Source organism: Lepisma saccharinum, chromosome 6, assembly GCF_977018435.1.
Source record: "Lepisma saccharinum chromosome 6, izLepSacc3.1, whole genome shotgun sequence".
Classification (NCBI taxonomy): domain Eukaryota; kingdom Metazoa; phylum Arthropoda; class Insecta; order Zygentoma; family Lepismatidae; genus Lepisma; species Lepisma saccharinum.
Window position 1 is genome coordinate 30031759 of NC_139234.1, and position 13457 is coordinate 30045215.

At 34.7% G+C, this 13457-nt stretch overlaps 1 protein-coding gene across 4 annotated transcripts in view; it reads left to right on the forward strand.

The window, feature by feature from the left end:
• The window catches only part of Pgant6 (Polypeptide N-Acetylgalactosaminyltransferase 6), a 58055-nt gene that overhangs the window by 9433 nt on the left and 35165 nt on the right, over positions 1-13457 (forward strand). For 3 of the 4 annotated variants that reach the window (XM_083123713.1, XM_083123715.1, XM_083123714.1), the window contains exons 2-3: positions 6758-6977; positions 10055-10121. In XM_083123713.1, coding sequence (XP_082979839.1) covers positions 6783-6977; positions 10055-10121 — 262 coding nt within the window. In that variant the 5' untranslated portion in view covers positions 6758-6782. The remainder of the gene's footprint in view (positions 1-6757; positions 6978-10054; positions 10122-13457) is intronic. The other variant, XM_083123716.1, reaches the window with a different exon arrangement.

Sequence of the window (13457 nt, forward strand, 5' to 3'; positions counted from 1 at the left end):
ATATTTATAGTAACCTAACTTCAAAATTTGAATTGGTTCATCAAGAAATTAATACTGTTAATCAAAGATTAGACAACTTGACTTACGATGTTAAAACACAACTTGATTCAATAGCTTCCGAATGTGTCAAGAAAAATGAACATTTGGGAAGTATTTTAAATAGCAATATTTCTCAAATCCGAACAGAACAAGACGTTCAAGTTCAACAAATTCTAATAAATAAAGATTTGATTAGTGAATACGATAAATCTATTACAGTATGTTCATCCAAAATAACTGATATTAATAATAGATTATCATCGTTGGAAGTTGCTGGTAAGGAAAATGTACATTTTGGAACGTATCTTATTGATTGTAATAACAGGTTTCAACATATAGAATCTCGTATTGATGTTTTGCAAACTAATTATGCAAATTCTCAACGCAACACAAAAGGAAATTCGAAACCTCCCCTTGCACAAAATAGTTCTCAAACTAAGACATCACGTGAAAGGGCTAGAAATGCAGTTGACTCGGGGGTGACTAATTCATCTACTTATTCATCTCATGAATCTTTAACAACCCATGTGAAAACAACGTTCGATGAACCGCATGTTCGAAATCGTGTTCGTTGGAAGCGAAACAAAAGATTTATTTCAACCTGCAATGAGGAACATTATCGAAATAAAATGTCACCTAATAGTGTACAGTTTAAGGATACAAGTAATTATGCCATTAACAATATGCAGACAACTTCTAGATTGAATTCTACCGTTACAAATATTGATAAACATTCCAATGTTCAACAATGTTGTTCTGCTGATGGTGAAAATAGTTACATAAATCAAATGTTTACATACTCGCAAGAACCTAACCTCCCTGTCGTTCATCATAGTAATGTCCCTGGTGAAATGTTTGGGTTTCGTCATATTTCTTCCTTGCAGAATGAAGCTTGCAGACCATGGTTTCAAGGTGAAAAGCGTAATGCAAATTTAATGACTGGCACAAGTTGTCCAAATGCTGAAATTGGTGTTAATGAGTCAAATACAAATAACAATTACTGTGATAATCCACAAAGTCAGTTTGATCGTTGTATTTCTCCAACGTCTTTACCTGTAATTACTGTTGGGGATAGAGGAAACAGATATGTAAAGATAAATGAACTGTCTCATTTACCCAAATTTTCTGGGAAAATAGAAGACCAATCGGCTCGAGAATATCTAGAACATCTTAATTCTATGCTTGATCTTATGGGCATTCCAATTAACAAAAGGCTACAGAGTATTCAGCAGTGTTTCACCAACAGAGCTGCGTACTGGTATAGAAGTCACAAACGTATGTTTTCTTCATATGATCATTTTCAAAGGGAATTCATGAAACAATTTGCAAGTCCGGAAATAATACAGTCTCAGTTATCAGTATTAAGGAACAGGAAGTATGATCCTACAGTACATGGTGATTTAGAAAGCTTTGCGTTGAAAACATATTCCAATTATTGCAATTTAGTTGAGAACCCAAACGAATTGGATGTTATTCAATTAGTTATTAGCCAGTTACCAAATAATATAGCTAATAACATAACTTGTCATGAGATACGTTCTATGGACCAGTTAACAACTATGTTAAGGAAATTAGATGTTGTCCGAACTAGTAGAAGAGGACTTATTTTCCTACCGGAAGAAACCGATAATAGTAGTAAGGTTAAACCCAACAAGAATCCTGACAGTATGAAATCAAAATTTAGTGTCAAGCAAATTAATGTTAAACACACCAAAAACACTTGCTCATCTTCTACTCAGACTTCGTCGATGGATGCTCAAGTAACTTTTACTAATGAATTTGGCAATGCTAATTTAAGATATGGACAGTTTAGAGGTAGCAATGGTAGTTTTAGAGGACGTAGAAATAATCGTGGCTATTCAGGATTTACATATAATAACAGAAATAATTTTAGATTCCAAAGAAATAATGCATACTCTGGTATTTCCGGTGACACTACAAATAGGAATTATAATCAGGATGCTATAACTTCTCAGTTACCTAACAGTAGTCAGAATGGAAGGATTTTCTACAATAGGCAAGCGCAGTATTCAAGTGAGCGTGCTCTCGCTCCTATTTACAGTCAACCTGTTAATGTGACTTCATTACAACCACAAGATGCATCTACAACATCTGGAACATCAAATTCAACTTCTGGAAATGTATCAAGGACCTTTACACAACAATCTGGTATTGGAACATCTTACCAATCAACAACAAATTTAAATTAAAAGAGCGGATGGAAGTGCCTCGTTCACTCTGCTTTCTTTCAGAGAGGCCAAATTTGAACAAACGAAATTCATTTCAAACACAGGAAATTATGAAAGTACGTGATGATAAAGACTTAATATCGGAACCACTACAAGTGAATTTTTTATTGGAATGGTTTGAAGAAGAACCTGAGTGGACTGTTAGTGATTATGATATTCCGGTTCCATTAACTGAAGTTCCAGTTATTCATGGAATTATTTGTCAAATACCTGTAGTTTGTATTATAGATTCTGGAAGTCAGGCAAATGTTCTAAATTTTGAAGTTTGGTGTAAACTATCGTCTTTGATTGGCAACATTAAACTGGATAACGTGGAAGATGTAAAACTCACTGGTTTCGCTGGATCCAAGAAGCGTAAAGTTGTTGGCAGTAAAATTATTAATCTGCAGATAAAGAACGAATACTTTTCTATGGAATTTTTTTGTTCTTAAAGAGTTGAATGCCGATGTCATTTTAGGAGTTCCATTTTTGAGGAAATATAAAGCTGTAATTGATTTTAAAGAAGGGAATGTAAGTTTGCTAAATGATAAAGGAAAGGAAATTTCCTCTGTTTTAACTCGGCAATATTCTTCTACAGAAGATTCGAAATATTGTACAAAGTCTAACTTTTGTTCCGAAGTTATATTAAATGATAATGAAAGTTATTCATGTAGATTGTTACGTGATGCGTCAACTTTGAATGATGATGTAGAATATATGCCAGCTAAGAAGTCCATTTATGAGTCTGTTTTTAGAAATGATAATTTAGACAATTTGCAGAAAGCTGATTTATTCAAACTTCTGTCTTATTATCACGTACAATTTTCAGATAAACCTAGAAAAGCAATTGTTGAACCTTACAAGATTCAATTAGATACTGTAACACCTATTACAAGCACACCTTATCCCATACCAATATCAAGGAGACTACCTTTAGAAGAAGAGCTTTCCAAGTGGGAAAAATGGGGAATTATTTACCAAGATTCTTCACCATATCTTAACCCTCTACATATAGTGCCAAAGCAAGGAGGTCTTTGGAGACCTGTGATCGATTTTAGGAAACTTAATCAACATGTTATCTCTCCACAAGTGAGAGTAGAAGCAATCAACGAACTGTTACAGAGGTTCCTAGGATGTGTTTATTTTTCTTCAATTGATTTATCATGTGGTTATTTTCAAATACCATTGACTGAAGATTCATATCCTTACACAGCTTTTTCTTATAGAGGCAGACAATATCTTTTCCGCTATCTTCCGTTTGGGATTCGATCAGCAGTCTCAGTGTTCCAGGACAGGATGAATAAAATATTCTCCACCGATTGCAGAAATTTTGTTGTTTGTTATTTGGATGATATTCTAATTTTCAGCAAAGATTGGTCTCAACATATGCAACATTTAGAACTAGTTTTACAAAAGATAAAGGGTGTCAATATGTCTATTAAATTTTCCAAATGTAAGTTTGCTTACAAATAAATCTGCTTCCTTGGACACATAGTGTCCGGTGATAAAATTATGGTTGATCCTGCAAAGAATTCAGCAATTATTAATTTTCCAATTCCAACAAACAAACGCTCCTTGAGAAGGTTCTTAGGATTAGCTAATTGAAGGCGAAAGTTTATTGAAGGATTTGCTGAAATGGCACAGCCTTTGTATGATCTGTTGAAAAAGGAATCAAAATGGCAATGGAATGATGTTCATGCTTCAGTTTTTGAAAACCTCCGCAAGTCACTGATATCTCCAAAGGCTTTGTATCAACCAGATTTCACGAAGCCTTTCAATGTCAACACAGACGGTTCGAAGAAAGGAATAGGAGCTGTTCTATGGCAAGACTCAACTGAAAATTCTGAAGAAGGACCACATAATTCAATACGTTAGCAGATCTCTTAAAGGCAATGAGTTATCATACAATACTCACGAGATTGAATGCTTAGCGATATTATTTGCTTTCGAAAAATTCTACATTTACATAGCTGGAACTAAGGTGAAATTGTTTACCGATCACCAATCTTTATCTTGGCTAGAATCTACTAAAACTTTGAATCCACGATTAAATCGTTGGAGTTTGAAATTACAAATGTTTGATTATAATGTATATCACGTGCCGGGAAAATCTAATGAAGCTGCAGATGCTTTAAGCAGATATCCTGATTTAAGTACAGGTTTTCCAACTCTATCGGAACTATATGTAAATAACATAAGTCTTGATTTTCTTGACGAAGATAGTGTAACATTTTGGCAAGAAAGTCAAAATTCGGATTCTTATTGCAGTGCCATTGTACAAAAGTTACAAAATGGGAATTTGTCGAAGAATATAAAAAGGCAATATTCGATTCAAGATAATATATTATTCCTGAAACATTTGAAAGAAGACAAGTGGAAACTTGTAGTACCTATTATTGTTGTACCCAAAATTCTTCATAAATTACATGACTTACAAGGTCATTTTGGATACTATAAACTATTTAATAAGTGCAGAAGTTTATATTATTGGCCTAAAATGAAAGTTAGTATCAAGCAGTATTTGAACGACTGTCTAACATGCGCAAAAACTAAACAATCTCACACAAAAATTAGTAAGGATGAATTGCATGTATATTCTGCTACTCCACATGATATGTTATCAATAGATCTTGTTGGACCTTTACCCAAATCACAAGGATATAGTTACATATTAACAATAGTTGACACGATGTCCAAATTTTTAATGGCTTATCCGTTAAGGAAGGCAACGTCACGTGAAATAATTAACAAATTCAAGCTCCAGTATTTTTACCACTATCCAGCATGTAAGGTAATATTATCAGATAACGGTTCCCAATTTAAATCACAAGAGTGGAAGTTATATATGAATGACTGTAACATAAAACATATCACCACGTCAGTTTATTCGCCTTTCGCAAATCCTGTGGAAAGGTACAACAAAGAGTTAATACGATTGTTACGATTATATACTTCGCAAAATCATCAGGACTGGGTAAAATATTTGAATCATGTAACAGGACTTCTTAATAATTCCGTTTCGGAAATAACAAGTTTCACACCTAGTGAACTTTTTCTTCATCACGAATTAAAGGATTCAATTATCAGTCAAATTAACTGGCCAGATGATTTAAAGTTTGTGCCCTGGAAACATAAGTATTTTATCGCCAAAGCACGTATTAAGGAAAGATATAAGCCCAAAACTATTGAGTGTGATGCTAATAAATTGAAGATTGTCCCAGGTGATATTGTTTTAGTGAAAAATCATGAACATAGTAGTGCAATTAACAAGAAAATTCATAAGTTTATGGAATTATGGCTTGGACCCTATATAGTTGATGCTGTGAAAAACAATTATACAATTTTGATGTCTATGGACGGAAATAAGATAACAACAAGGCAGAACTTGTCAAATATCAAGAAATTTAATTGTTCTGATGAGAAAAGGGAAGAATTGCTTAAACTAATGTAATTGTCATGAAGTGATGCATAAGTAGCTGTAAATTCGAACACTAAGATGACATTTTCAGAACTTTAGTAAAAAGAGTATTGTAAATTTGTGAATTGGTTCATTATGTCAAGTGAACTTTCTCATTATCCTGACGAGTGTATATTAAAAGCAGGACTCAAATCTTATATATTATGTAAAAAAAAAAAAAAATGTTATGTTCATTTTTTTTTCCAGGAGAAGGGGAGAGATTGAGACTGTCCTATTCTCAAACTGTCATGTTCAAAGTTAATATTATTTATGTTATTGATGTTGTTTTTAACTTATGCATGTTTGTTTTATAGATATTGTTATAAGCATCTTATCACGCTGTATAAAATACAAGAAATGAAATTGATGTAACCATAGCAACGAGAAATAATAAGTACTAAAATGGTGATGGAAGTAGTGAGATTTTCTGCGCCTGTATTGTATTTATTTTAAATATAACGGTTAGCGTTAATTACGCAATTTTATTTGCATTAATAATCGTTCTGCAAGTTTAAGCGCAGCGACGGTTATCAGCATGTGATATGACAGGTACAAAAATCCATATGGGGCTCATTTGGGTGTATGGTCTGGACATCATGTCAGAATTTTTAAGTCCACTGTTATGCACAGAATGGCTAATTGAGACTGGACCTACAATTTAAAGTAGGATCCAAATCAGCATTCCTCCACTGGGTATCAAACTTATGACCCATTAGAGTGGATGAGTGGATAACATGATTAGCAGCATCTGACCAGTCTCACTGTTTGCACCTTCGTCTGTCAGCAGGGCAAGAAACTTTATACAGGTGCCTTTTTTTTTAACCTAGCGATATGATAAGTGTCTCAATGCTCATGAAATCTCTGTAGAAAAGTAATTATCCTTTTGTATTTCTCTTTCTATTGATAATGGATTTGGTTTCCCACATAGAATGTCCTATGAATAAACACTTGCAAAACTTATTGGAATATCTTTTGTTCATATATATGTATGTTGTCTAGTGTAATTGGTTATGAATTATATCTTCTGTTTCAGAGTTATGGAATGGTAATTTATTTTGATGATGATTTTGAAACGTAGCCTCAAGAGGATTGTTAAATATCTTGCGTTGGCTGGTGCTACAATCCTGGTGACTGTGGTGGTGTTTAGATTGGTACATAGCAATGAACTTCCAGATCATCAACTGGCACCGGAGCAACGGGGAGCTCTCCCGCAACTTCCTGAGGAAGCACCATTGGTTCAACAGGCTCCTGCTGTAAGTTGAGTTGGTAGAAAGTTTGTGCAATTAATATGTAGAATTTTTTTTTGCACCATTTAGAATTATGTAAGCAATTCAGGCTAAGGAACATAACTCTTGGCATAACAATATGGCTGAGCCATAACTGATGCCGATACTCTTACTGATTCCCACCGATAATAGTACTAGAAAATTTCAATAATTAAAAGTTGTTCAAGATATTGATCAACATTAATGTGTAAACATTCTTCTCCAATTATATGCACGGGGCCTCCCCCATGGTGCAGTGGTAGCGTCATTGCCTTGTAATCGAGGGGTCCCAGGTTCGATACCCGGTGGAGGCACAAGTGGTTCGAATCCCACTTGAAACTGGAGGTCCAGTCCCGACTAGCCTTACTGTGCATAAAGTGGACTTAAAACAGCAACTCAAACCAAACCAATTATATGCATCAATTTACCAATAAATTTGCTTTAGAATACCCAAGAATTACATCAAAATATTAAAATTTATGTTTGTTATGTAATCACAGAATCCAGTTGGTTCTGCAAAACTGGTGCAGAATAAAAATAAAGTTTGAATTTTACATAATTTCCAGGATAATTAGACTCCGTGAAAGTTTCGTGTGGCATTTTTGCAGATCCCGTGAAAGACCAAAATGCCGGTAAACTATCGGTAAATGAATTCTTCCTGAAACTTTCCGATACAGATACATTGGCATCAGCTCAGCCCTACCTAAGAATCGTGATATTTTGCATGTCTTTGAAGCAGTACAAGCAACTTGTAGTGCATCATGAACTTCGTAATACTTTTTTGCATATCAACATACTTAACATTCAATGTTTTCTTTTCTTGTGGTGGGGTGAGAGATCTGAGACAGTGGAGGTTGGATATAATGTAATGTTCTTGCACCCCTTACGCACCATTATGTACAATGATAGAAGCATGCAATAAACTTGGCTTCTTAGTGATATGCATGAAAACCAACTTCAACTTCCTAAAAGAAGTGTATTGTATGAATTCCCAGTTTGGCTTGTGGATCAATGGTAGTTTGAATTGTGTTACATTATATTGTAGAATAATTTTGTAGACATGTAGAAGTGTTAAGTGCATCCTCAACGAAGATTTGAACCTGGATCTCTGAGATCAACTTAGCCAGCCTTTGATTTACCTGATCTTTCACTTCTGCTGTTTTTACTGATATAGGAATTGTCTCTCTGTCAGTGACATTGCAACAGAATCTGTTGCCTTTGAAACAATGATGATGTTGATGGTGCCATGCACTATGGGTCAAGCTGGCATTTTCACTTAAATTTCTCTACATAAGGTAATTTGTCAGGTTTGTTAAAGATCATTGTACACGAGTATCTTCATTAGGTTGCTTGCTCCCAATATTACTTCTACACTGAAGAATTTGGAAAATTATTTAACTTTTGAGTTTGATCCTGTCTGTTCACATGGCCCCAAGGTAAGACATTTAGATTTGGTGGGGGTACCATAACATTAACTGTAGGTCTGGTCTCGAGTGTGGTGCTTCAGGAACACTTCTCAAGCCACTTGAGTGCCATGAATGCTCGATAAACTATCCACTACGTGCCACTCTTTGTGAAGTGACATATAACAGTTGGGCTGAAAAGTTCATAGGCTGACTCATAGATGGCGTTACTAGAATTAAATCCATGTGATTTTTACTTAGTACTAACCTTCAAAAGATACGTGTATAAATTTCACAGCTGCCGGATAATTAGTTCGTGAGATATAGCATTGTGAGTGAAGCAGCTTTTGTTAATGTTAAAAAAATGGATAAAAAAGAATTTCGTGTGTTAATAAAGCATTGCTTTTTGGTGAAAAAAAATACTGTTGAAGCCAAGGCATGGCTTGATAAACATTATTCGGACTCTGCACCAGGAAAATCAACCGTTGAGAAGTGGTTTGCTAAATTTAAACGAGGCGAAATGAGCATCGAAGACGATGCACGCAGTGGACGCCCCAAAGAGGCTGTTACCGACGAAAACATCAAAAAAGTCCACAAAATAATTTTAAATGATCGTAAAGTGAAGTTGATCGAGATAGCTGAGACTTTAAAAATATCAAAGGAACGTGTTGGACATATTGTGCATGAATATTTGAACATGCGAAAGCTGTGTGCAAAATGGGTGCCGCGCGTGCTCACAATCGATCAAAAGCAACAAATCACAAATCAATGAAAACGATGGCAAAATTATATGAATTAGACTACGAATTGCTTCCCCATCCACCATATTCTCCAGATCTGCCCCCCAGTGACTTTTTCCTGTTTGCAGACCTTAAAAGAATGCTCGCTGGAAAGAAATTTAGCACTGATGAAGAGGTAATCGCCGAAACTGAGGCCTATTTTGAGGCTAAAGAGAAATCGTACTATAAAAATGGCATCAAAAAATTGTATGACCGCTATAATCGTTGTATCACCCTCAAAGGCAACTATATTGAATAATAAAATCGAATTTTGTCAAAAAAATATTTTTTACTATGTTAGCCTACGAACTTTTCAGCACAACTGTTACTACCATAGATTTGAGCATATGGACATGGAACAGTACACAAACGTACTTCTCAGTGTACCCATGTGAAGGAAACCGTGTGGTTAGAATACCATAAACTCTCCCTCACACCCTTGAAGATGAGTGTGTCTCCCAGGTTCAGTACCCAGTAGAGGCACACAGTGGTTTCGGATCCCACTTTAAACTGTGGGTCCACTCCCGATTAGCCTATCTGTATATAAAGTGTGCTTGACACTTTGATGATTGGCAGATAGATATAGCTCCCAAGGTCAACCACCAGTAGAAAATGATACTAATGTAGTGATATGACATGTTTTTATCTCTATTACTTTTCACATGATAAATCATAGAATAATAATGGAACTCCCTAGTGTGATGATGAAGACTAGTACCTTGTAATCGTAGATTCCTGTTGGGGCTTCAAATTCTATTTGTTTCCATAAAAATTAGTATAGTCAAGCATCAAAATTAATAGGTGTTAGGTGTACCTACATGCCAAAGAAGATTTGACTTTTTTATTTTAAATGTGATTTACATTTACATTACATTATTTTCAGAAGAAACACATACGCAAGATAGATTGGCATAATTATGAACAGATTAAGGAAGAAGCTGAAAGAAAAGGTAAGATATTTAATTTTTGGAGGAATATTTTGCATAGTTCATTACATAACAGGTATACCACATTTGGAAGTAAATAATCTTTATCATTGAAGTTATAATTAATTTACAGTATTTCAAATGTAAAGTAATATGAAGGTAAATAACTTACCTAACTAGGAAAGAATACATTTTAATAGGCATGTAAGATGCACCCTCTTTTTCTCCAACCTATTTTAAAAGGGGAAAAAAGTGCTTCTTATACGCCGGCAAATGCAGTATTTCAATTTTTAAATATGAGCTTGTACATTAATAATTACAGACTGCTGAAGGTAACATCCAAAGAGAGCTTAAGAAGTGGGGATATTTTTTTGAGGTTTGATATCTTAGTAGGGCACATCATTGCTTCAAATTCCAGATACAAACTTGGGTTGAGCCACTCTATTCCGCTCGCATTTCATTTAACAATTTCAATCCTGGCCTGAAAGTTATTTATATTTAATTAAATATTAAATACTTGAAGTGCAAGCTTCTAAAAGATGCTCAGACAACAACTGCAACATCCTGAATCTAGGTGCTAAATTTTGTTGTTGAAAGCAAAATTTGTTGTTATTGTTTCAGAGATATTCAGTGTTGTGTGTTCAACTAGTGTGGAAGTTCAACTCCTGTCCCAGGCTTCTTGGTTTCTTTTTCAGTGTCACTTCATCAAATGCACTAAAACACACTAAGTGGCCAACACCCCTCATGGAGATTGTGAAGGAAGTATAAAATGGGTGAAGATATGAAAGAAGGAAGTGTTTTTCAATTGGCTAGCAGGGAGATTTGTTTCTGTTTCAACGGAATTTAAAAACTTTCCTTATGCTTTGGTTTTGACCTGGCAGCCTTGTATATTCATAGCCGGATGCCTCTTGAGTTAATATGCACATCGCGCCATGAGCGTAACTTGGGAGGGCAGGACCCGAAAATTTTCCATCCCATTAAAAATAGCGTTCAGGACAATTTTGCTAAATAACTGCTAAATTTGCAAAATTATAAAGTTATATTAATATTCAATTAATTTTTAATTAAACTTTTAAAAACATTAATTACTTATTGGAAAATTAACAATCCGACTAGAAATTTTAAACACACAGTAAACTTTTGTTGTTTGAACTTAGAAGAACCCCATTTTTTTTAAAAAAAAAAAAGTATTTTCAGGGGATTTCCCCCCTTTCCCCCTCCATATATATGCCGAATGTGCATAAATTATATATCGTCTGAATCTGTGATTCATTCTGCATACAACGGTATATAGTTCATATCTCCAGGGCAAAAGTCTCTGAGCTAAAGTCATTTCAAGGTACCGCTGCATTTTGAAGCTTGAATCAGTGGCATGCCGACCATTTCTTTTGGGATGTACAACTCAAGTTACATTGGTCATATGGTAATAATGCAAATATTTTTGTGTTCCTTACATGTCAGCGATCATTTTCATGTGCATGTCGACACTGTCATGTACTTTTTTCGAGGGGGCGGGAGGGGGGCGAAACCAATTTTTTTTTTTAAAAAGTATTTTCAGGGGATTTCCCCCTTTCCCCCTCCATATATACGCCGAATTTGCATAAATTTCATATAGTCTGAATCTCTGGTTCATTCCGCGTATAACGGTATATCACTCATCTCTCTAGGGCAATTAGTCTCCGATCTACACTCATTTAATTGAAACTCTGCATTTTGCTCAAAATCGGCTCGGGACAGAGAGGCTTACTTGTGAAAATGGCCTTGGGACTCAAAAGGTTAATATGTCACACTCTGTGATCCTTTCTGAATGACCAAACAACAGAAATGTAATTTTTTGCATGGTTGTGCTTTTGTTTAATAATTTTTAAAACATTTTAAGGGAACCCGGTACAATTTCACAAAAGTTGCATATTTATTTCAATTCTGTCAAAATATTAGAGGCATTAAAAAGGAAGGGCATTGATTATCTTGTTACAGATTTCTCCTCACATTGCAATTGTATGCAGATCTTAATACACTAGTTGAAGCTTATTAGGAATATAATTAATAAATGTTTTTGACTCGTGCGTATCTTATGGAAAATGAAAATACTTGTGAACTTAGTTTTCATGTTTTCTCTAAACAGAACAATGTTTTGACTTTTTTCATAACAGATGGTTCTTATATCCATTCATGTGTGCATTTCGTGCAGGTTCGTTCGGTGGTCATATTTTGATCTCTTTACCGAAGATCCTGGGTTCGAGTCCCATCAAGGGCATTGGTGTCTATTGTGAGTGTCCCTTCATCAGTTTCATCTAATCATTAATAGAGCTTACATGTTTATGGTGAATAAAAGATAAGGATTTCAGTACGAAAAAGGGGCATATTTCGGGATCAAAAGCACTATATAAAATGGCTTTTCGGTGTAAAAATGGTGAACATAACCCTAAGTTAGATTTAAAAACTAAACTACACTTATTACACAAATAAACTTTCCCTTCTAATAGCATGTTTATGTTGTTATCAGTGTATTAAGTTTATTCCTGTATTGAGGAGCCGATTTTTTCTTCTCAAATATTTACAGCAGAATTCATAAGTTTCTGTGATTTGCATAACTCTCAGGATAATTCAGACTTCAGAAAGTGTCTCATTGTGAAATAGACTCTAAATTTCTTGTCTGAGTTTATTTCACATTTGGCAGTTCATTTCACATCATTTCATGACAAAACATGGTGGGAAAATGCACCTCACACCTTTCAAAAACATGAAAGATGAACATTTCATCCTGTTCATTTCACATTTCATGTTCCCGTGAAAATGGAAATATGCATGCCTCTAGCATCATCACTAGGGCTCGGAAATTTATGTCCTATAAATCTGTAAAATATGTATGTAATTATGTCATAAAAATTGAAAAATATGTCTGAAAAAGGTAGAAATATTCCCAGTAAAGACAAAAATATGCACAACAGTACTTTCGAATTTCACATTATACGGGATTTTCGTTTAGTGTCTTCCAGGGAAGATCGACTAGGATGGGGCTGGAGTATTAAATGAAGCCAGAATGCCGCACAACAATGAGAGAACATTTTCCCCTCAATAATGTTTGTATGGCTATCAGTTGTCGGGGGGATAAAAAAAAGGGGGAGGTTATTATTGTTCTATTTTTAGTTGGTAAGAAAATACGGCATCTGCTTTTAAATTCTTCGTTCATAATTTTGTCATTCAGCCATCTATAATGTGCTAAATATACGAAGAAAAATTATAAAATAACAGAGTATATGTCTTATTACGAGAAAATTGAAGAAATATGTTGTAAAAATGCGAAATTGGTAAAATATGTCAAAATATGCTACATCAAGTTGGTCTATTTCAGCTGAT